The 22,633-nt window shown below is 33.3% G+C and overlaps 1 protein-coding gene across 4 annotated transcripts in view; it reads left to right on the top strand.

Moving 5' to 3' along the window:
* The window catches only part of PPARGC1A (PPARG coactivator 1 alpha), a 739,677-nt gene that overhangs the window by 388,735 nt on the left and 328,309 nt on the right, over positions 1-22,633 (top strand). For 3 of the 4 annotated variants that reach the window (XM_051963878.1, XM_051963879.1, XM_051963882.1), the window contains one exon: positions 21,795-21,842. The exons of the other annotated variant lie outside the window; for it this stretch is intronic. In XM_051963878.1, coding sequence (XP_051819838.1) covers positions 21,795-21,842 — 48 coding nt within the window. The remainder of the gene's footprint in view (positions 1-21,794; positions 21,843-22,633) is intronic. 4 annotated transcript variants of the gene reach the window in all.

Genomic DNA, 22,633 nt, shown 5'->3' with positions numbered 1-22,633 from the left:
GGGAGTTGTCTCAAGACCAGAAACAACTTATGGAATGACTTAAAAAGGAGCCTAAAATCATATAAGAAAAGTCAGAGAAAATGGGGAAAGAAATGAGAGTAATATAAAAGAATTATGAAAAAGAGTCAAGATTTTATAAAAATGAAAACAACTGCTTAAAAAAATAGAATTGGCAAAATGGAAAACAAAATACAAAAATCAACTAAAAAAACTTTTTAAAAATACAATCGGCCAAATGAGAAAAAGTAGTACACAAGTTATCTGAGGAAAACACCATAAATGTTAGAATTGGGCACTTGGAAACTGGTGACTCTATGAGACATCAAGAAAACCAAACAAATCCAAAAGAATGAAAAAAAAAAGGATATGTAAAATACCTCATTGGACAAAGAACTGACCTGAAAAATAGATCCAGGAAAAAAACTATGTAAAAAAAAAAGTTGAAAGTCATACTTAAAAGGAGAACCTCAACAACATCTTTCAAGAAATTATTAAGGAAAACTGCTGATATCTTGGAATCAAAGGGCAAAATGGGCACTAAAATAATCCACTGATCACTTCAGGAAAGAGATCTCAAAATTAAAATTATAAGACACCTTATAGCCAAAATTCAGGACTAAGGAAAAAAATTCTGTAAGCAGCCAAAAAGAAACAATTCAGATACCAGGGAGCCATACTCTGAATTACATAGGATTTAGCACCTGCAACATAAAAGAATCAGAAATCATGAAAAATTATATTCTGGAAGGCTGTGATTACAAACAAGAATCACCTTCCTAGCAAAATTAAGCATACTACTTTAAGGGGAAATAGTCATTCATTGAAATAGAAGGATTTCAAGCTTTCTTAAGGAAAAAACTAGAACTGAACAAAAAAAAAAATGATCTCTAATGTCAAGACCAAGAGAAGCCTAAAAAGGCAAAAAGGGAAAAGAAAACATTAGAAATTCAATGGAGCTGAATTGAATACAGTCCTACATGGGAAGATGATATTTGTAATTCTTTAAAAAATGTAACTAGTACAGCTAGAAGGAATATATATAAATAGAGGGTATGAGTATGAAGTGAATTCAAGGGATGAAAAAATAGTAATAAAATAAAAGTCATTAGGCAGGAGAAAAAGGAGAACACTGTGTGCAGAAATAAGAGAGACAGAATGAGGTAAATCATTTCACATGATGAAGCATGAAAATATTATAGTAAATGAAAAGAAGAGTATCACTTGAATTTTACTCTCATCAGTATTGGTATAAAAAGGGAATTATATACACAGTGAGTTTAATATAGAAATCTGTCTTACCCAACAGCAAAGTAAGAGGGAAGGATGTTAAGAAAAGGATGGCTACTGACAGGCAGATGTGTAGGAGGTGGTAGGCAGAAGCAAAGCACTGATGAGGAAAGAAAGGATGAAAAGAAAGAGGAGAAATAGAAGAAAATGGTTTGGAGGGAAATATACAGTTAGTAACCATAACTATGATTATGAATGTGAATGGGATGAATTCTCCTATAAAATGGAGGCAGTAATTTTTCACCCATCTAAAAGAAAGGGAAAAGATGAACAAAAACAACAAAAAATGTGTTATGGTGGCAGAGAAAATTGAGACACAAGCTCAGAAGAGGACAACAATGTTAAAATACCTAGGGGGGCAATCTCATGACAAAACAAGAGAAAGGGAGCATTATGAAATGTAAAACTGATCATTTTCATTATATTAAATTAAAACTTTTTGTATAAAAAAACTAATGCAATCAAGATTAGAAATATCACAGAAAGCTGGAAACCAGTTTTCTAGTAAATGTCTCCAAAGGCTTCGTTTCTCACACATATAGTGAACCGAGTCAAATTTTTAAGAATACAAGTCATTCCTGAATTTTAAATGGTCAAAGGATATGAACAAGCAGTTTTCAGATGAAGAAATCAAAGCTATCTCTATAAATATTAAGAAGTGCTCTAAATCATTTTTAATTAGGGATATGAAAATTAAAACATCTTTGAGATATTACCTCATGCCTATCAGAGGGGAAAACATGGAAAATGATTAATATTGGAGAGGAAAAATGGAACACAAATGCACTGTTGATAAAATTGTGAACTGAGTTGCAAAGGCAACCAATCTGTGTATATTCTTTGATCCAACAATATGACTACTAGGTCTATATCCCAAAGAAATCATAAAAGTGGGATAATGATTTACATTTGCAAAAATATTTGTAGCAGCCTTTTTCTAGGTGGTAAAATTTTAGAAATTGAGAGGATGTCCTTCAGTTTTATTGGGATATTATTGTATGATAAGAAATGATGAACAGATAGATTTTTTAAAAACTTGGAAAGACTTGTATTTCACAAAGTGAAATGAGGAGAGCCAGGAAAAAAATGTACACAGTATTAGCAACATTGTATGATGATTAACCATAAACCAACTATCACCTCTTCTTAGCAACTCAATGACTCAAGACAAGTATAAGTGACTCATGAAGGACAAATATACATCCTGAGAAAGAATTAACAGAGTCTGAATATGAATCAAAACATACATGTTCATTTACTTTATTCTTTTTCATGATTTTTAATCTTCCTTGATCTGTTTCTTCTTTCACAACTGTGACTAATATGGAAATATATTTTGTATTATAGAACTTGTATAATCTATATCAATTCACTGCCATTTTCAGAAGAGGGGAGGCTGGGAGGAAAATTTGGATTATAAAATCTTCTAAAAAGGAATGCTATAAATTGTCTTGATAGATAATTGAGAAAAATAATATACTATTAAAAAATTAAAGAAACTTTAAAAATAAGTAAAGGCAGATTGGTTTCACAGTGAGTAGAGTGCCATGGTAAATAAATGGTAAGGGAAGGGCCAAACAGTTATGAAATCTCAAAGAGAAAACTCTGAGAAATCAAGTAACCCAATTGCCTCCTTGTTGTGAATCTCATCTATAATATCTCTGACAGTTGGCTGCCTTCTCAAGAAGAGAAAGGAACAGGGGCTGAGAGAGAAAATTTGGAGCTCAGAATTTAGTTAAATTGTTTTACTTATACTTGGAAAATATTTAATGAAATAAAATTTTTTAAAGAATAAAAGAAAAAACAGGGATAGATTCATATGTACAAAAATTAATACTGTTTCATCCATATGTCATTTTTATTAGATTATTTTGCTTCAGGCTTACATTTTTCAAATAATTCCAAAACTGGGTGAAATCATCTTATTTCCATAAAGAAATGTCTTTCAGTTCCTCCCACTTATATGCAGTTGGTGCTATTACAAACTTATGGAAAGGTAGGTTAATGCTAAGTGCTAATTATTTGGGGTCTGTCTGTAGCATATACCAATGTTGATGTTCACAATTATAATCTCACTGCAAGGGTGAAATATTGTTTCCAGATATATTTTAGTATAGTTACTTTCAGTATATGTTGGTTAAGTAAAGACTAACTTCACTGGGTAAATCTATCTATCTATTTTTCTTTTTGATTTTTCTTCTCTTTTTTTCTATTTTTATGTTTTTTCATGTGTAAATTTAGGATATTGGGCTATCACAAAAATTGTAGAATTACAAATGACTTTTAGAGTTATGAAATACAAACCAACTGCGAACAAAATGCTTTCTATGACATTCCTGACCATAATTATCTATACTAATCTTCAGGTCTTCAATTGATAGGGATCTAGTTATCTCTTGAGTTCCTCTAAGTGTTTTTGTAAAAAATGTTTCTTTACATCACGCCTACAATGTTTAGTTTGCTTTCGACTCTGTTAGCCTATGCTATGCTAAATTACCCTCATTTGTACATGTTTCATCCTTTACAGAGTTATGAGTGCTTTGGTCTAATTTATTGCTAATATTTCCTTGCTTGAGCAAAAGACAAATGTCTTCAAAGTGAACAACCATTTCTTTTTGATTTCCAATATAACTTCTGATACATTTTCCTAAAGAAAAGATCCTTTGGGAGACTAGATTAGAAATTTAAGGCATCTAGGAAGCACAGTGGATAGAGCCCTGGACCTGAATTCAAATTCTGCCTCTATACACTGGTAGCTATGTGATAGGGTAAGGCACTTAACTGCTATCTGCCTTAATTTCCTCATTTGTAAAGTGGGATGGTAATAGCACCAACTTCACAGGCTTGTGGTGTAGATTCACTGAGAAAACATATAATGGCCTTCTGACTTTTAGCTTTCCAGAGTCCATCCCAGTTCAATTTTTAGTGGGTCTTTAGGAAGAATACCAAATTATGAGCTATGTAGGCCCATAGACACATTTCCTAATTCACCCTTCTTTGCTTTTCCTAGAAGTAAATAGGTTCTGTTTCAAAGGCAACTTCCTTTAATCAAAAACAAAGGAGAAGAAGCAATTGTGTATCTCTACCTAAATTTCATTTTTCTTTTTCACTCCTCCTATGGTTTTATCCTTATGCAGAGTTTTTTTTTCTTTTTTTTTTTTAATTTTTATTTAATAATTACTTTATATTGACACTCGTTTCTGTTCCAATTTTTTTTTCCCTCCCTCCCTCCACCCCCTCCCCTAGATGGCAAGCAGTCCTTTATATGTTGGATATGTTGCAGTATATCCTAGATACAATATATGTTTGCAGAACCGAACAGTTCTCTTGTTGCATAGGGAGAATTGGATTCAGAAGGTATAAATAACCCGGGAAGAAAAACAAAAATGCAGATAGTTCACATTCGTTTCCCAGTGTTCTTTCTTTGGGTGTAGCTGCTTTTGTCCGTCATTTATCAATTGAAACTCAGATCTCTTTGTCAAAGAAATCCCCTTCCATCAAAATATGTCCTCATACAATATCGTTGTCGAAGTGTATAATGATCTCCTGGTTCTGCTCATTTCGCTTAGCATCAGTTCATGTAAGTCTCGCCAGTCCTCTCTGTATTCATCCTGCTGGTCATTTCTTACAGAACAATAATATTCCATAACATTCATATACCATAATTTACCCAGCCATTCTCCAATTGATGGGCATCCATTCATTTTCCAGTTTCTAGCCACTACAAACAGGGCTGCTACAAACATTTTGGCACATACAGGTCCCTTTCCCTTCTTTAGTATTTCTTTGGGATATAAGCCCAATAGAAACACTGCTGGATCAAAGGGTATGCACAATTTGATAATTTTTTGGGCATAATTCCAGATTGCTCTCCAGAATGGTTGGATTCGTTCACAACTCCACCAACAATGCAATAGTGTCCCAGTTTTCCCGCATCCCCTCCAACATTCATCATTATTTTTTCCTGTCATCTTAGCCAATCTGACAGGTGTGTAGTGGTATCTCAGAATTGTCTTAATTTGCATTTCTCTGATCAATAATGATTTGGAACACTCTTTCATATGAGTGGTAATAGTTTCAATTTCATCCTCTGAAAATTGTCTGTTCATATCCTTTGACCATTTATCAATTGGAGAATGGCTTGATTTCTTATAAATTTGAGTCAGTTCTCTATATATTTTGGAAATGAGGCCTTTATCAGAACCTTTAACTGTGAAAATGTTTTCCCAGTTTGTTGCTTCCCTTCTAATCTTGTTTGCATTAGTTTTATTTGTACAAAGGCTTTTTAATTTGATGTAATCGAAATTTTCTATTTTGTGATCAGTAATGGTCTCTAGTTCATCTTTGGTCACAAATTTCTTTCTCCTCACAAGTCTGAGAGATAAACTATTCTATGTTCCTCTAATTTATTTATAATCTCGTTCTTTATGCCTAGGTCATAGACCCATTTTGATCTTATCTTGGTATATGGTGTTAAGTGTGGGTCCATGCCTAATTTCTCCTTATGCAGAGTTTATCCTTAATAATCCCACTTTCAGTGTTCAGCAGAGGCAGGACACTAGACTAGTTTTATAGGGTCCACTTTCTCCTAGAAATGAATAGCAGCACAAAATTTTGAAGATCTACATTTATACCTATTGTAATGGGACCATTGTCAAGTCTGTAGTTCTGTGAAATGGGGATTATACCTGGGCTATCTGTCTCACAAAGTTGTGAGTTTCAAGTGACATAATGTAAATTAAAGATATTAGAAATCATTACTTTGTTTCACCTCCTTGGGCAAAAAAAAATGCAATCATACCTTAGCTCTTTTGACTTTCATTTTATTCAGATTTTGACCATTTTGATGATTAAATGTTGGTTCATTCAGAAATTTTTGTGTTATATCAATAGTTAGGGTATATGTCATTCTCATAGATGCAATTCGTGTTACCTTCTCTTCTCTAAAAGAAAAGTAAAATTGATATCAAAATTAAAAAACCCACTCTTTATGTATTCCTATTGTATATGAGGTCTGTCAATAGTTGCTGTGGCTGAAAAAAAGATTAAAAAATATTGAGGGAATGTGGCACATGTACTAAGGAAGAATAGAAGCAGGACTTTTCCCTTGACACATTAGAAAACAGCCTCTCTCAGGAAGTTCAACCTTTAGGTAGAGACAAGACTGATTGAAATGAGTCTAATCACCTACTTTTCTCTTCCTTGCCTTAACTTGGTCCTTGTGGAAATGTTTGAAAATGATACTATAGATCAGGAAGAATCTGATTTTACCTCAGTCTTTAGTTTTACTGTAAGACTTAAAATCATATTAAATGATGGAAAAACAAAACAGACAAATACATATTCACGTGTATTTATTCTCTCTCCTTGATACTTGCGACTCTAATGGTACCTCTGTAGGGTCTAAAAATGACTGCTTTTAATATGGTAGATATTCCAATCCCATCATGCTTTGTACCTTGGGTCTGTCCTTAGAAGCAACTCTTGGCTCAGCATATAGATGTTGAAGCACAATGTGGATCTGAATCATGTTGCCTTGGAAGGTAATACTAAATGTCTTTGACAGTTGCACAGTACCCGCAGGAGGGTTCCCTCTGCAAGTGTTTTATTTTCTTTCACATGTATAACCTTATTTATGGGAAAACACAGATAGACCCAATTGCATGTAAATAGAATGTAATCTCCTTGGACTTTCAGGAGCTGTTCAGTATTTGATGTTTGAATCCTTTGTGGCTTATACCTAGTAGCTACCAAATCAATATGTGGTAAGTCAAATTGGAATGATGTGAGATGGAAGGAGGTGAGAGAAAAGCCGGTTTCTGCATTTCCTTTCTTTCCCCTCATAAGCACTCTTGCTAAAGGAATCATCTGTTGACTATAAACAATGACATTTAACTCAAGTGCTACTGATGGTCAGCATATGGGACATAGTTTAAAATCTACAGAATATTATTTTCATTTTTTTTTGGCAAGAAATTATAAAAGCGTGAGTTCAGGAGTAATAATGACAATGACCAAACCTGGAGAAAATGTGATTTGTCTTTGTTGAGCTGCTTTCTCTAGGGAGTATAATCCAAATGAAGGTTTCCGATTGTGCTAATGCTATTGTTTAGGTAAGAGGCTAATTTCTGTGGTCAGTCTAATGCATTTGTCTCTTGCTTGGGGGGTGCAAATCAGAGGGCAAGTGAGCTCAGCAGCCACTATGGTAATGAGCCCATTTTCACCAAAATGAGCTTATTTTTATTCATGTTTATTCGTTGCTGGGTGATTCATAAAGCACTTTTCAGGGAGATTTGTCGAAATAAAATGCCTTTTCTTTATCTGGAGTAGCTTATCTATCCCCTGGGACTGCATCCCTGTGATGCAACCCAACCGAGTAATGGTTAGAAACTGCAAATACTATCTGAAAGAGTAGTTGGTGTCTTGTAGGAATAGACAGCAGCATAGGTATAAATACATATTGAGATAGCATGTCTTCAGACTTCCCTCCTTGACCTTTACATTGATATCATGAGAATGAACTGTTGTATGTTTGCATTGAGTCTCTTGTTACCTAAGCTAGTGGGAAGCACACCTTACTGGACCAAGAGGCACGTGTCAGAATTGTCTGAGATATTTCCCTGTGTGGGTCCTTCATGGAAAAACCCTCATCCTCTGGAGCATAATATTTTCTACATGTAAAAATTGCTCTTGTGAGGAGAGAAACCCACACACGGAGAAACAGAGAGAGGAAAAGAGACAATAGAGAGAGATAGAGACACAGAGATACACAGAGAGAAACAGAAACAAAGAGAGAGAGAGGTAGTGTTGAACCCAGTTTGTGCAAGCTACATCTGCTATGGAAAAAACATCCCCAAGAGAACATAAAAACTTAGAAGACTGGATTAAAGGATTTCAAGAGGAAACTAGCTGGCAGGTAAGTGATGCTAAGATTTACAAGGATGCTTGAAAGATGTTAAGTTCCAACATTCAAAATCTCAATTTTTTTAGTCTAAGCATAGGTGAAATGTGTAAGTTGATTTTTCAATGTAGCATTATCTCAATGTACTTACATTTGGGACTGGTGGTTATCATTATGTTTTCATTTCCTTGTAAAACATGCAGATAAGACTTCAAATTAATTTTCTGTAAATTACAAAACAAGGAAACGGGGTTTTACAAATCTATAGACATTTCAAAATTTATTCTTGTTGAATAAATGTCCTTGAATTAACAAGTTGCAGGTGTATATAGAATCTCAAAGAAACATGCAGATTCCGTTGCGTGAATGCAAGTTCATTGCATTATAAACATTTAATATGGCACCTGTCATCAGATTTCCGCTCCAGTGTCATAGCAGCATGGAATGGGGAGCTTGTTTTTTAACCTATTTTAATGAGGTGACCATTATTTTAATGCAGTCTGCCTACCTTTGCTGTTATGTTGAACTCACAATAGTTAGAAGCTCCGTGGAGCAAATACAGTTCATACTAAAGGATTCTTAGTGGAGAGGCAGTTTTCATTAAAATATGTAAAGCAGTAATGTTTAGACATTACAATACCTACTTCAAATTAGCTAAATTATATGCTCCTGTCTCATAAGCTGCTAACTAAAATCCTTGCCTAAATCCTATTGAATGGCTTTGATTACTCTTCTTTACATTATATATTACACACCTCTAATGCATATTTTCACACATCCACTTCATTGCCATTTAATTAGTCAACATAGCTGAAGAGTGATGCTAGAGACTTGGGTTTTTTTCTATCCTAATACCCAATTCTTCAATTTGTAAAACATTTTTGTCTGTGTCTAAACACATAAAGTTGTATTTTTTGTCCTATCTTTTCAATGATATTTGTATAAAATACTGGTTAAAGATCTGCCATTCCTCTGCATATATTGTAAAAGTCCTTAAAAGGAAGTTTTACAGTTTTTTTGATTTAGTATCTTCATTTTTTACAAAACTAAACTATTTCTGTTTGTCATTCTAAGTGAATCTGATGGAAATTTGATTTTCTTGTCTTCCATGAAGTTAAAACTTTTTACTTTGAGACAGAGCATTTTCTGAATAAACAAATAAAGATATCTGAGTTTGAATTTCCATGACTAACTTAAAAAAAGTTAAACAGAAAAAGGTTTTTTTAATTAAACAGAAAAACTCAAAAACACTTTCAAATTTTCCAATATTGGAATATATATATATATATATATATATATGTATGTATGTATGTATACACACATACACACACACACATATGCCATCCAAATTTATATTTACTTAATTTTTTCAGTAGTTATATATCTTGTAAATGCAACCACAAATTTGAATAAGGCAAAGAAGGACTTAATTAAGAAAGACAATCCAACTGTGTTTCTGAGCAAAATTTAAAGCCAAAAGCAATAATTTCATATGCTTATGGAGAGTCATTATTAACACCAAAGACAGCATTTTTTCAACTACTTCTTAAATGTTAGATAACTAAAGACTGTCCTTGCTGGGATCAGGATAAATTGAATCTTTATTTTCAATCCAAATTGAAATTTATGAAGTTTATATATTTATTTATTAAATGTATTAAGTAAATCATCCATGGAAATTTATTAAGTGTTGACCATGTGTGAGACATAATATTTAAGTGCTGTTATTATCAACCCTGCTTTCAAGATTATGGCACACTTTGAGGAAAGAAATGGATGCAAGTAATTATTGTACAAGCAGAAAGTTCAATGAGTTCAGTGAAGAAGGTCCATAAAAGTGCTATGGAAAGATCACTTTGACTACACCCTGCTTGGTGCTGTTAGAGTTGGATCTATGATGGTAGCAGAGTGAAGCCTTGAAGAACATAAAGATCAAGAGCCAGTATGGAAGGTGGGCAAATATGGACGCATGGAGCAAAGACATGAGGATAAAAGATAGAGGATGAAAAGCAGTCAAACTTGGATAGAATAAGAACATTTGACATTACTAACTTGCTCAGCACATTTAATCATTCTTCCTGAAAAGGCTAGTGCCTCGTTTCTGATATTTTCATGCTAAATAATCTTCATCCTAAATAATACTAACTAATGCTCTCTTGTTGAGTGAACACAGCATGTCATTGTTTTGGATTGTTTTGAACTTTGAGTTTCAGATCCATTTTTAGATCTCCATCTGCCTGTGGCAATAGTTACTGGGGCATTTATTGCTGTCCCTTCTTAGGGGTCGAGGGCATGTACTTACTACAGGGCATGATTCTTGGTATACTGGTAATATTTCTGCAGCTCATTTGGCTTGGGGGTCACCCTATTTCAGTTTGTGATACAACTTTCACTTAGGATGAAATATAAATCTGACAGCAGCAGATGGGAGATCTTGGTTTAGAAAGTGATTTCTTTCAATCTTTCCTTGTTGATTTATCATTTCATTATTCATAGTAAAGGGGGATAGTATGGAAAACAATTCGATAAATGTTTAATAAGATCCAGCTGTGGGTTGAGCCCTGTTTAGATGCTTATTTGATATATAATGTAGATAACGCACTGTCTCTGTCCTCATGGAGCTTTTAGTCTTATGCTGGTATATGGTACATATACAAATAATAGAATTTCCAATATGTTGGATCTATGGCACTTGGTATACTCCTTCCAATCATGGAGACCACAGTTCATTTATGACCTTTTCCCTCCATGACTTTTTGCCCGCCATCCATAAATCCTCCATAAAAAGTTAGCTGGATATACTAGGAGCATTCTTCTATGTCTTCTAACTTTTTGTGTGCCACTGTGGCAAATGGACCCTTCATTGTTGCTTGGACTTATCACCTTTTTGGTGTATCCCCTTTCCCAATTATCTGACTTCTTATTAGCATCAATTATATTGCTTAGGGCATAGAGTTTCATTGGTTATGTTCAGCAGCCTTTTTACATTTCTCTCCAAATCCTTAACAATGGCCTGAAATCCTAATTCTTGGACCACTGAAATAATCTAGCAGTCTAACATAAAACTAAAACATCACTAGAGGAAATTTATTGTTTAAAGAATCAGCATTTGTTTCAAGGAAAAGTTTGGAATCATTCAATTTGCTATATAATTTCAAATATAATTTAATCTGCTTTCTTCCCCCTATTCAGTCTTAGTCTCCGTTCATAATTAATCTGTTTTCTGCATTGAAGACACATGTAAGAGAAAGACCAGATCAATGGCCTCACTTTCCAGTTCGTGCTATGGTCTGGATGATAGACAATCCTTCTCCATTTTTTATGGGAGGGAGAGATAGAGATAGTAAGGCCAAAATTATTGAAGCATGGGATCCCATTTATGAAGTTTTTCAATTATCCTGAGATCTGATGCAATTAGTAAAGTGTCATCAGTAAGCAGGATCAATTGGACTTCTCCATTTATAGGGGATCTATTTTCTATACATCGTGAGCTGTATATTTTCCACTATAGATGCTAGTATATCACTCATGTTATACATTGGTTAGTATTCATGATGAAAAGGTTATTGATCAGATAGTTATACTTCCAAAGATGCATGATAAATGTGTACATGATATGCTAATGAAAGTCTATATAAAATCTGCCTGGGAAATCTGACCAGTAGATATTCAGACTAGTAGAGATACAAGGAGGTCATGGTAAACTTTATGGTCATAATGAGATACTATAAAAAGTACTGAGCACAGGGCCTGGTACAGAGTAGGGGCTAACTACATATTTATTTTCTTCTCTTTCTTTTCCTTGTGGAGGTGGTAACTGAATGGACTTTAAAGATAGAAATTCTCCAGTGATAATAGGCCATTCTTATATGAGAATTGGCTAAGCTAAATAATAGAAACAGGAAAGAAAAGGAAATGAGTTCACAGGTAGTGATAAATAGTGTTGGTTAGTAGGCAAAGGAGAAGGTAGAGGTGAACACTTCCTAAATCTAGAAAGCTGTGTAGATTGTCATAAAAAATAAAGATTCTTATATACTGACTTGAGGGATTTCATTTTTGTTGATGATTAAAAAAAAACACTAGAAGAGCTGAAGTAGAATGGTAACATGTCATTCTGGAATGTAAAAAAAAAATAGTTTGAAGACAACAAACAAAATTTAGAAGGGAACTCTGGTAATAGTAAATATTTTTAAAACACCTGCTATGTGCCAAACCCTATGTTAAATATTCAAGGTAGAGTAAAGAAATCCTGCAAGTGGGTAGGAAATGATCAGATAGTTTGAGGAGAAGTGGGCCCTCTCCTTAAATGGAGTATCTCTAAGATCCACCCATGACTCTGCAATGAGAGCAAGAGATGGGCCCTGTAGAAAGGAGTTATTGAAGATGTATGACTTTCAGAGTTGATGCAATCTTGAAGGAAGATAGAAATTGCTTCTTGGATCAGTTTATAAGGTATCAAATTCATTTGAGTTTTTGCTTCCTTTCCCTTCCCTCTCGTTGACATTCTCATAGGTAGTTTTGTATATTATGACAAACTGGTGGACAGCCGAAGGAAAGAGGAAGAATGAAAAAGACATAAACTCCCTCCAATGGGTGGATGTTCAATCTCTAACTCACTAAGTGTTTTTAATTATACATTAAATATAATGCATTTTATCTGTCACGTCTTAATTTTAATATGGCCAAGTGATATGTCATAAATATGGTAATTGTGAACTTCCCATGGAATACAAACACAGAATTAGGCAAAGCTACTCACTTTTCTAAAATGTATTTTAATTTTTTACAGTCAACCTTAAGTTAATGAGCTCATTCATAGATTCATAAATGAAATATATGCAGTTTCCAAAATTGATTCTAAATTTGAAAATCTATTATTTAGGGTTAAAGTTAAAAATTCTTTCTATCTTTAAAACTTTCACTTTATGTAACTTATGGAATGAGATGCCAGTGATTTTTCCAAGCTTATGATATTGAATTACCATCTGACTCTTTAAACAATTTATTGAATTTAGATGTATCACTTCTTCATTTAAAGAAAGACATCATTCCCATCCATAAAGATAGGAACACACTTAGGTCTATATATCTGGGGTCCAAGTATTGTCCTTGAAATGTACTGATCGAGTGAACAAAACAGTTATTTTATTTCGCAGTACCCCAATGAACTGTAACTACAACTTCCAGATGAGTTTCTGAGGGTCAATTCTGAGAATGGCCATTCTAGGAATTCTCCATGTTCAAGAATTCACAATTCCAGACTTAAAAAACAATAGCAACAAAATCCAACAAAGGATAATAAATAAGAGTATCTTGATAGAGAGTCTTAATCTTAAACCTTAAATTTTTCAATTTAAAAAAAATGTGATCACTGTATTTAAACAATAAAACATAACTTGAACGATAAAAATAATAAATATTTATTTTCTTTTTAATTCTATGTATTTAAAAATATTTTTTTTTCCATAGTGGATAGAGCACCAGCCTTGAAGTCAGGAAGATCTGAGTTCAAATCTGGTCTCATACACTTAACACTTCCTAGCTGTGTGACCACAGGCAAGTCATTTAACCCCAACTGCCTCAACAAAAAAACAAAACAAAACAAACAATATATATATATATATATATATATACACACACACACGTGTGTGTGTGTGTGTGTATAGATAGATAGATAGATACATTTTTTTCTTAGAAGAAATTCATAGACCTCACCGGAATGCCAAGAGGGATCCATGACATAGAAACACATTCCTTATAAGCTCATATAAAATAATAAATAGATGTTTCTGTGATGTTCAATTATCAATTGAAGACATGATAATTCAAAGAATTTTTATCTTTGTATGTCCTGGGAGCAATTTCCTTAAAAACAGTTCTCTCTATACTTTGATTTCTTTTGCTGTAGAGTTACAAAGCAATAACAACTTAACGTGGAATCTGTTAAAAGAAATACCAAACAAAATGATCACCTAAGAATTTGTAGAGCAAAAATCTGTTAGCAGTGATGACATATCGATGCCTTCAAACGGAAGGAAAACAACAAACTAAACGAAAACTCTTTGCAGTGAATTGTTCTGATCAAATTGTGATAGCTAAGATACGATAAGGATTGAGTTCTCTAGATAGGAATGAGAGCCATTCCCCAGTAGCTAATCATCAGAGACTATAAATACTTTTCAAAAGAAGAAATTCAGACTATCAGATCACATGATGAAATGCCAGTTTAAAAGCAAAACAAAACAAAGCACAAAACTCTGAGGTTCTACCTCAGACTTATCAGATAAAAATGATAGAAAAATAAAGTGAACAAATCTTGGAAGAGTTGTGGGAAGTTAAGTACAGTGTTATGAACTGTGAAATAGTTAAACTATTCTGTAAAACAATCTGGCACTATGCCTAGAAATAAGAAATACTCTGACTAAGTCTATACTTGTCCTATATCCTAATGAGATCAACAAAAGAGGAAAAATATCCTTACGCACAAAAAATATTTATGGCAGCCCATTTTCTTTTAGCAAAATGGCTGAGCAAATTATGGTGTATCTATATAATGGAATATTATGGTGTATTAAGAAATGATGAAAGGAGATGATTTCATAGAAACCTGAAAAGACTTGTGTCAACTGATTAAAAATATGAGAAGAACCAGGAGAACAATTTACATACAATACATTGTTGTACAGGAAAATGACTTGAAAAGATTTAAGAATGATTATCTGTATAATTATTTACCATATCTTTAGAGAACTGAGAAAGAAGCATATTTCCCACTTCCTGACAGAGAGATGATAGATTCAAGGTTCAAAATTAGACATATATTTTTGGGCATGGCAAATTGTGGATTTGTTTTTCTTAATTATGCTCACTTGTTACAAGAATTATATTTTTTTGCTTTTCTTTATTTAAAATTGGGGGGTTGTCTTAGGAGGACAAAGGGGGATTAGTACTAAAGTTACCAAAAATTTAGGAGAAAAGAAGGATGGGGGATTATTGAAGCATATAAAATGCATAGAAAACATCAGAAGGACATTCAAAAGAAAACACGGGCAATTTGAACAGTTTTGAATGTAACATCTTGAATTTTTATATTCTTAAAAAAGGAAGCTGTAGATAATTGAGATTTATATTTTTAATATAATTCTTTTTTCTGTTCTACTAAACTGTTTTGCCAAAGTATGTGCTGATAGATAATTTAAATAAAAAAAAGGAAATAATGAATAATACACAGTATTCTATAATAGAACTAGTATATTATCTTTGAATTGTGGTCCAAGCATATCTGTCAGACTTTGGATCTTTCCAAAATATCAAATAAAATATGTTTTAGTTCATTCTCCTGTACTACCTACTCAATGTTTCCAATTTTGACCTCTGCAGTCAGAACCAAACCAATTTATTTCTCATGTGAGAGCACCTCCGATACTTGAATAATACAATCATGTTCTCAAAAAAGTCTTCTCAGGACCCAACCTGCTCAATTCCTTAAACTGTCAATATTTTCATCATTTCTGAGACCTCCAAAGCATGTTTCCTAATTTCCTAACTTGTTTCCTAATTTCTTAATTCGTGGTATTCATACCTTTTATAATAACAAAAAATCTGACTGATAGGAGCTGCACTCCATTTTAAACTTCCTGTTATCTTGTTTCATTTTCATTTAAAGACCAGAACTGGACTTAATTCATTGGCTCTATTAATGAGTGCAGATGTTTTCATGTCCTTTAGATAGTTTTTTTTCTTTTTGCTACACATAAATAGAACACAATCTGCCCATTTGAAAATAAGCAAATGCAAATAAATCAATATAGATCTCGGGTGTACAGTTGATATTTTAAAGGAATTTATAATTTGTAAACTTGAATTAAATCTTCTGTACTTCTCGGGAAGTTAATACATTTGTGTGAAACCAGAGCAAATGTTAATAAAAGCCATTCTTCCCCCGTGGTGTCTTTGCCTTTTGCTTTCTGATCCATGTTGTTTTTGTGTGTGTGCTGTCCATTGTGATCGACTTTGAATGGGCCAGATGCATCTTCACAGCTGGTTTACAAACCTAAGGTTTTTTTCCCCCTTTCCAAATTGTTCTTGAGCATCATTTTATAAAAATAGAAATCAGTGCTGAAGGTAGGTAAGTCACATCTGGGATGCAGAAAGTAAATTCAAAATGAGAAGGTGGGGAAAAGGCAGCTTGAGTATCTAGAGAGACAAATATATTTTACATCAAATTCTCCTGTGAAAAATGTCATGAGAAGTGAGAATTGTTCAGGTTGTAGCAGCTGTTTGGGTGCAGTGATTCTCTCTTCTGTCACGCTTAGAACTTAAAAGCCACAATTTTCTTTCTAATTCACTACTCAATCATTCCATGGCCCCTATCTCAAGCTCAATTTAAGCTTTGTCCTCAGCATGCAGAGTTACTGTATAGTTTATAAAGAAATGCTTTGATTAAGGGAAAGAAAGAATGAGAACAGATTCAATGACGGTAGCCTTATTTTAGTATCATTTAGAATCTTTACCCGCTGTCTCTTGTAAAGCTGATTAGAAATAAGGTAGTTTTCCTTTCACTCTCTAAAGTTTGATGATCACTTTCTCCCATGAGAATACGAACAGACATGACCCACAACTTATGCTAAGTTCTCATCTCTTTTGTTTGAGAGGAAAAGGCATATTTAAGTTTTGGAGGGTTTTATGTGACTGAATGCAAGTATGCAAGGGATTGGAACACAAACAAAACATGATATACTTCACATATTCATATATGTGTGTGTGTGTGTGTGTGTGTGTGTGTGTGTGTGTGTGTGTATACAACAGAATAGTAGAATGTAATCTGAACGTGATAACCCATGGCCTTAGGGGGAACCAATGAAGAATGTCTCCTGCAGAAGGTGAAATTTGAGTATGTTCTAAAATGTGACATTTAGCATTCAGTTTAACCACCATTTATTAAACACCCATGTGAAAGGGACTCTATTAGGTGTTATCAATAATGGACAGAAATGAAATCATAGTAGTCTGTAAAAAGCTTACATTTTATTGAATAGAACAATGGGATGGTACTAATAGCTACCATTTATATACTGCTCTGAAGTTTACAAAGCACTTTATATAAACAAATATATAAATATATGTATATATACATATATAAACAGATAATATGTGTATATACATCTATAAAACCAAATATATGACAATATATCCAAAATAAATATATACATATATGGTCTATAAACACATATATACATATGCACACATAAAACATATATGTATATATACATACACAAAACCAAATGTATATAGAATATATGCAAAATAAATATTTACATATATAAACGCATATGTACATATGCACACATAAAAACATATATATGTATATATGCATATATAAAACCAAATGTACATAGAATATATGCAAAATAAATATAATGTCCTTTAGGGAGGGTCCAAGAGTTGGAATCTTGAAAAGCTTGTAGAACACGGTACCTGAGTCAAGTCATGTTGGCAAAAAGGTGTTTTATGTGGCAGAGGAGAGGAGAAGGGGCAGTTCAGACAAGGGGAACAGTAAAATCCTGTTTATAGAAAAGGGCATAGAATGTCTGGGTGGCAAATAGTAAGAAGAACAGTTTGACTTAACTGTAGAATTTAGGAAGATAAGGGACATATAATGTTTAGAAAGATGTTTAAAGTCTTTAAATGTTAAACAGAGGAATTTTTTTCTAAAGATAGTGGGAAGCTATTGGGACTTATTGAGTTAAAATATTGATATGATCAGAGCTACATGTTAAGAAATCTCTTTAGTAGCTGTATTTAGGATGGGTTGTAGAAGTAAGGTCTTGAGGAAGGGAGACTAATTATTTTGATATCCCAGGAAAATACTGATAAACAATTGTGGTAGCCATGTGTCTAAAGAGAAAAGATCAGGAACAAGCCATAGTATAGAGATAGAAACTACAAATTGAGAAATGCATTGATATATGTGATGAAAGAGTATGAGGAATCAAGGATTTTTGCTTAGGTTGTAAACCTACAGAAAAGAAGGATGAAGGTTCTCTTGACAGAAATAGGTCAGTTCAGAAAGAGGACATGTTTGTGCTATACAGTTAATAGGTTCAGTTTGAGACATGTTGAATTTGAAATATCTGTTGGTTCATCCAATTGTGAATGTCTAAATAAGGGACTCTAGGCCACAAATTAGACTGAAGCTGGATAGATTGTTCCGTGAAGTATTTCTTTATAGATAATAATTCAGCACATGGGAGCCAATGCATTCACCATATTGAAAGTAGAGAAAAGGACCTAGGACAGTACTTTCAAAAGCTGAGAGGAAGTCATGATGCAAAGAGCTCCAGATGTAGAGCTGAAAGATCTCACTTCAAATCCTGGCTCTGCTACCTAGCCTTTGTGTTATTTGGGGCAAGTAACAAACTGGATATCAATTATCTCATTTTGTAAAATTATAAAGATTGAACCATCTTAATAGTATTAAACTCAGATATAATCAGATCCCTGTGGGTTATATATTGATTTAAAAAAACACAAATTAACATTATGTGGTATATTTGTTTCCCCAGTCTTTCCAAATTTATTTTAATCTGGTTTGGGCCTTGGACATGAGGCTTACAATGGTGAATTTGACATTTCTAGACTAGCTGGAACTTGAAGGTCCTTTCCAGATCCATGACCTATGGGCTTAGGACCTTTGATTCTATGGGAGAAATTGTGACTTATACAACGCCAAGCATAATTGGTTGTATGTGTTTGGTTGCCTGAAACTGAGAGAATATACATCTTCTGAATCTTGATGAGTTCTCTTTGCAATCGACCATATAGATCCCTGTTTTCTTGTTTGGAGTAATCTTTCTAAAAATCTTATAAAGTTTCTCTTCTTTACTGATCTGCTATTTAGCCAAAGAAGTTTTCCATGCAATGCAATAAAAACACAATACCATATACAGAAGCTATACATTTATCTAGCCATTGTGAAGAGCAATTTGGAATTATGGACAAAATATCATTCAATAAACTGTATATTTTTTTACCCAACCATACTACTGCTGGACTTTGATCCTGAAGAAATAAAAAAGGAAAGAAACAAGATGTATACAATATTTACTTTTTGTAATAGTAAAGAACTGAAAAATAAGAAGTCTATCCATTAATTTGGAAATAGCTGAGAAATGTGTAATGAATGAATTGATGAGATATTATGGCATGATGAAATGATGAGACAGTTTTATAGAAACTAGCAATACTTGCAAAAATGTGTACAGAGTTAAATGAGCAGAACAAGAACTATTCATACAATAATATGGTAAAAAAAAAAGCAAGCTCAAAATATTAAGAATGTTATAAAATGTAACAACCAACCAAGGTTCCAAAAGAATGATTTCAGGATCATTTTCGACCAGTGACATGCCATGTGATCTTTCTAAGATGTCACAACCTTTATGATCCTCAGTTTCTTCAAGGATTAAAACATAAGTGTGCTACCCACCTCCTAAAAGAGAAATGATCTTAGGGGACAAAATGATACATACATTTTAGAATGTGGGCAATGTATGGATTTGTTTTTACTTGACTATGCTTATTTCTATTATATGTTTTATTAATGGAAGAGGGAGATTAGGGATAAAGTAACCTCTAGAAAAAGAAAAAGAGCTGGCAAAGCAAAAAAAGAGTGTCATTGTGGTATTTAAAAATTGGTGGAACAGAATAGAAGAAAGACTAGAAAGAATTATAGAGAAGGAGGACAGCTTTGAAAGTTACATGTAGAATTTATGATGTATTTTTAAAGAAAAGCAGGAATACATAATGTTTGGTCACTTAATGTACAGTCCTTTTTCTATCCTACTGTGAATATAGAATTATCATTTAGTTAGATATTTATGAAATTTAGAATTTTAAAAATCATTGAAAAACAATGTAAAAAGAAATTATTTGAAAATTAAAGCTATTACAATTTTTGTCTTAAAGAACAATAGTCTTCCAACTCCCAATATTCTCTCCCTAACTCTCCCTCCTAAAACTGACTGTTAAAAACAATGATTTTGTATTTCTTTTTTTCTGATTATAAAGCCCTAGGTACTAGTTTCTATCAGTTGTGGGAATCCAGCAGTGCCTTTACGTTTTCAGTAATCCATATATGTGCTATTGAAATATATAATTTTATGTAGCCCTTGAAAAGATTGTATTTTTAGCATTGTTGGATTCACTCTCCCCTGCCTTGTTTTGGGGAAAAAATACTATCTCTTGCAAATCACCCTAGTTTCCATGGTCTGATTTCTGCAGTATGACTCAATTTTAACTCTACCACGGAATCTTTTTTGTAAATTGGAGGTTCAAGCTAATGAGACATAAGTCATAGAACAGCATCACAGATTTCAGTTGGACAGGGCCTTTGAAGTCATTGAGTTCAAACCCATTTTATAGATAACTATGATTCAGAGATGACATTCAGATAAAAAGATGACTCAGATGTTCCAGGTTTTGGTCCTAGTTCTAAGCAGATAGGAGGACAGTACATAGAGCACTGGGCTTGGAATCAGGAAGATTCATCTTCTTGAATTAAAATCCAGCCTCAGATACTTTCTAGCTATATAACCCTGGGCAAGTCATTTAACTCTGCTTTCCTCAGTTTCTTCAGCTGTAAAATGAGATGGAGAAGGAAATGGCAAACCATTTCAGTATATTTGCTGAGGAAACCCCAACTGGGGTCATGAAGAGTTGGACAGGATTGAACAAACTAGTTCAACCAGTGATATGCTATGCGACTTTTTCTAAGAAGTCACTTAACTTTTCTAAGCCTCAGTTTCTTCAATGATTAAAAATAAGAATAATAACCCCTTCTCTGTTGGTAATGTATCCAGAATCACTCACTGAGGAAGGATTCAAACATTTTTTGTCTACCACTGTCTATTACTCTATGTACTCTCTCACCTAGCTGCCTTCGTGTTGTGAAAGCAACAGGACACAGATCTTGTTTTATTTGAGGATGCCAATTTTTTAGATGTTTTAGGGTTTTTTTTAAATCTGTAAAATACTCCTTTATTTAGATTAAGTTGAGTGATACATATGGAAACTGGAAAATAATAATTATGATAGAAATATGGTACCCTGAATAGCACTTTTATAATTTTTATTTTCATATCTATCATTTCACCCAATCCTCAAAACAAACTTCAAATACAGGTAATAATGTCTTGTTATTCCTTTAATTTACTTTTAAAAAATTTTAAATTTATTGTAATTTATGGAATAAAATAAGCATTTCCATAACATAGTATAATAAAAAGATGATTGCACAAGGAACAGCAAATTTATTATGTATGTTTTGCTATTCCTTTTAAACATAAAATAAAGTTATCAGGAAAATTTATTTCCCCCCCTGTCTTCCCTCCCTTCCATCTTAGAGATGGCTACTATTGGATACAAACTATTTACTTTGGAAAAGGGCATTTTAAAAGGGTTAAATGACTTAGTCAAAGTCCCAAATGGCATGTTATTGGTAGAACCAGAAATAGCAACTGGTATTCTGATTCAGTGTAATGCTCTTTGTATTGCTTCATCTCATTATTTTCATGACACTGTTCTCTCTTATTTCTCTTCTTAACAGTCTGACCTACTCATTGCTGGATCATCATCCACGTCCCACCCCTTAACTGTGAGTGTGCCTCAAGTATCTGCCCTAGGCCCTCTTCTCTTCTTTCTCTCTGCATTCTTTCACTTTTTGACCTCATCACCTCCCAATGGATTAATTATCATCTCTCTGAAGATGATTCCCACATCCATACATCCATTTCCAGCCCTTCTTCTCAGCTCTAGTCATGTATCACCAACTTCTATTTTAATTCCAAGGTCTTATAGGCATCTGAAACCCAACAAGTGTCCCCAAACCCCCAAACACATCTTTTTGATCTTTTTAATTTTAATTTTCTAGGTTAAAAAAAATTAAGTCGTTCTTGATTCTTCATTCTCCCATATTGTGGCTCACCCTGCACATCTAAGCAGCTATCAAGTCTTAATGATTCTGTGTCCATGGTACTTTTCATAGTACCTTTATTTTTCTTTATATGAATGTAATAGCTGCCAAAGGGATATTTCTAAGGCACAGATCTGACCATGGTACTCCATGTTCAGTAAATTCTAATATCTTCTTATTACTTCTAAGATCAAATACAAATTTTCTGTTTGCCATTTCAAATTAATTACAACCAAAGTGTCAAACACAAGGCTACCAGCAATATGCTGCCAACCAAACCCCCATGTGTAACCTCAATCAGATTAAAATGTAATTGGGACCTATTTAACAAAATAAATAAAAATCCAATAAAATAGATAATACATTAAAATGAAATCAATATGTGGCCCATTGGGATCCTTAAGTATCGATTAATAACCCTGATTTCTATTTGAATTTGATATTATTGCTTTACAACTTGCCTCCATCCAACC

Source organism: Antechinus flavipes, chromosome 6 (assembly GCF_016432865.1).
Source record: "Antechinus flavipes isolate AdamAnt ecotype Samford, QLD, Australia chromosome 6, AdamAnt_v2, whole genome shotgun sequence".
Taxonomy (NCBI): Eukaryota; Metazoa; Chordata; class Mammalia; order Dasyuromorphia; family Dasyuridae; genus Antechinus; species Antechinus flavipes.
This window is presented reverse-complemented; position numbering and strand designations above follow the sequence as displayed.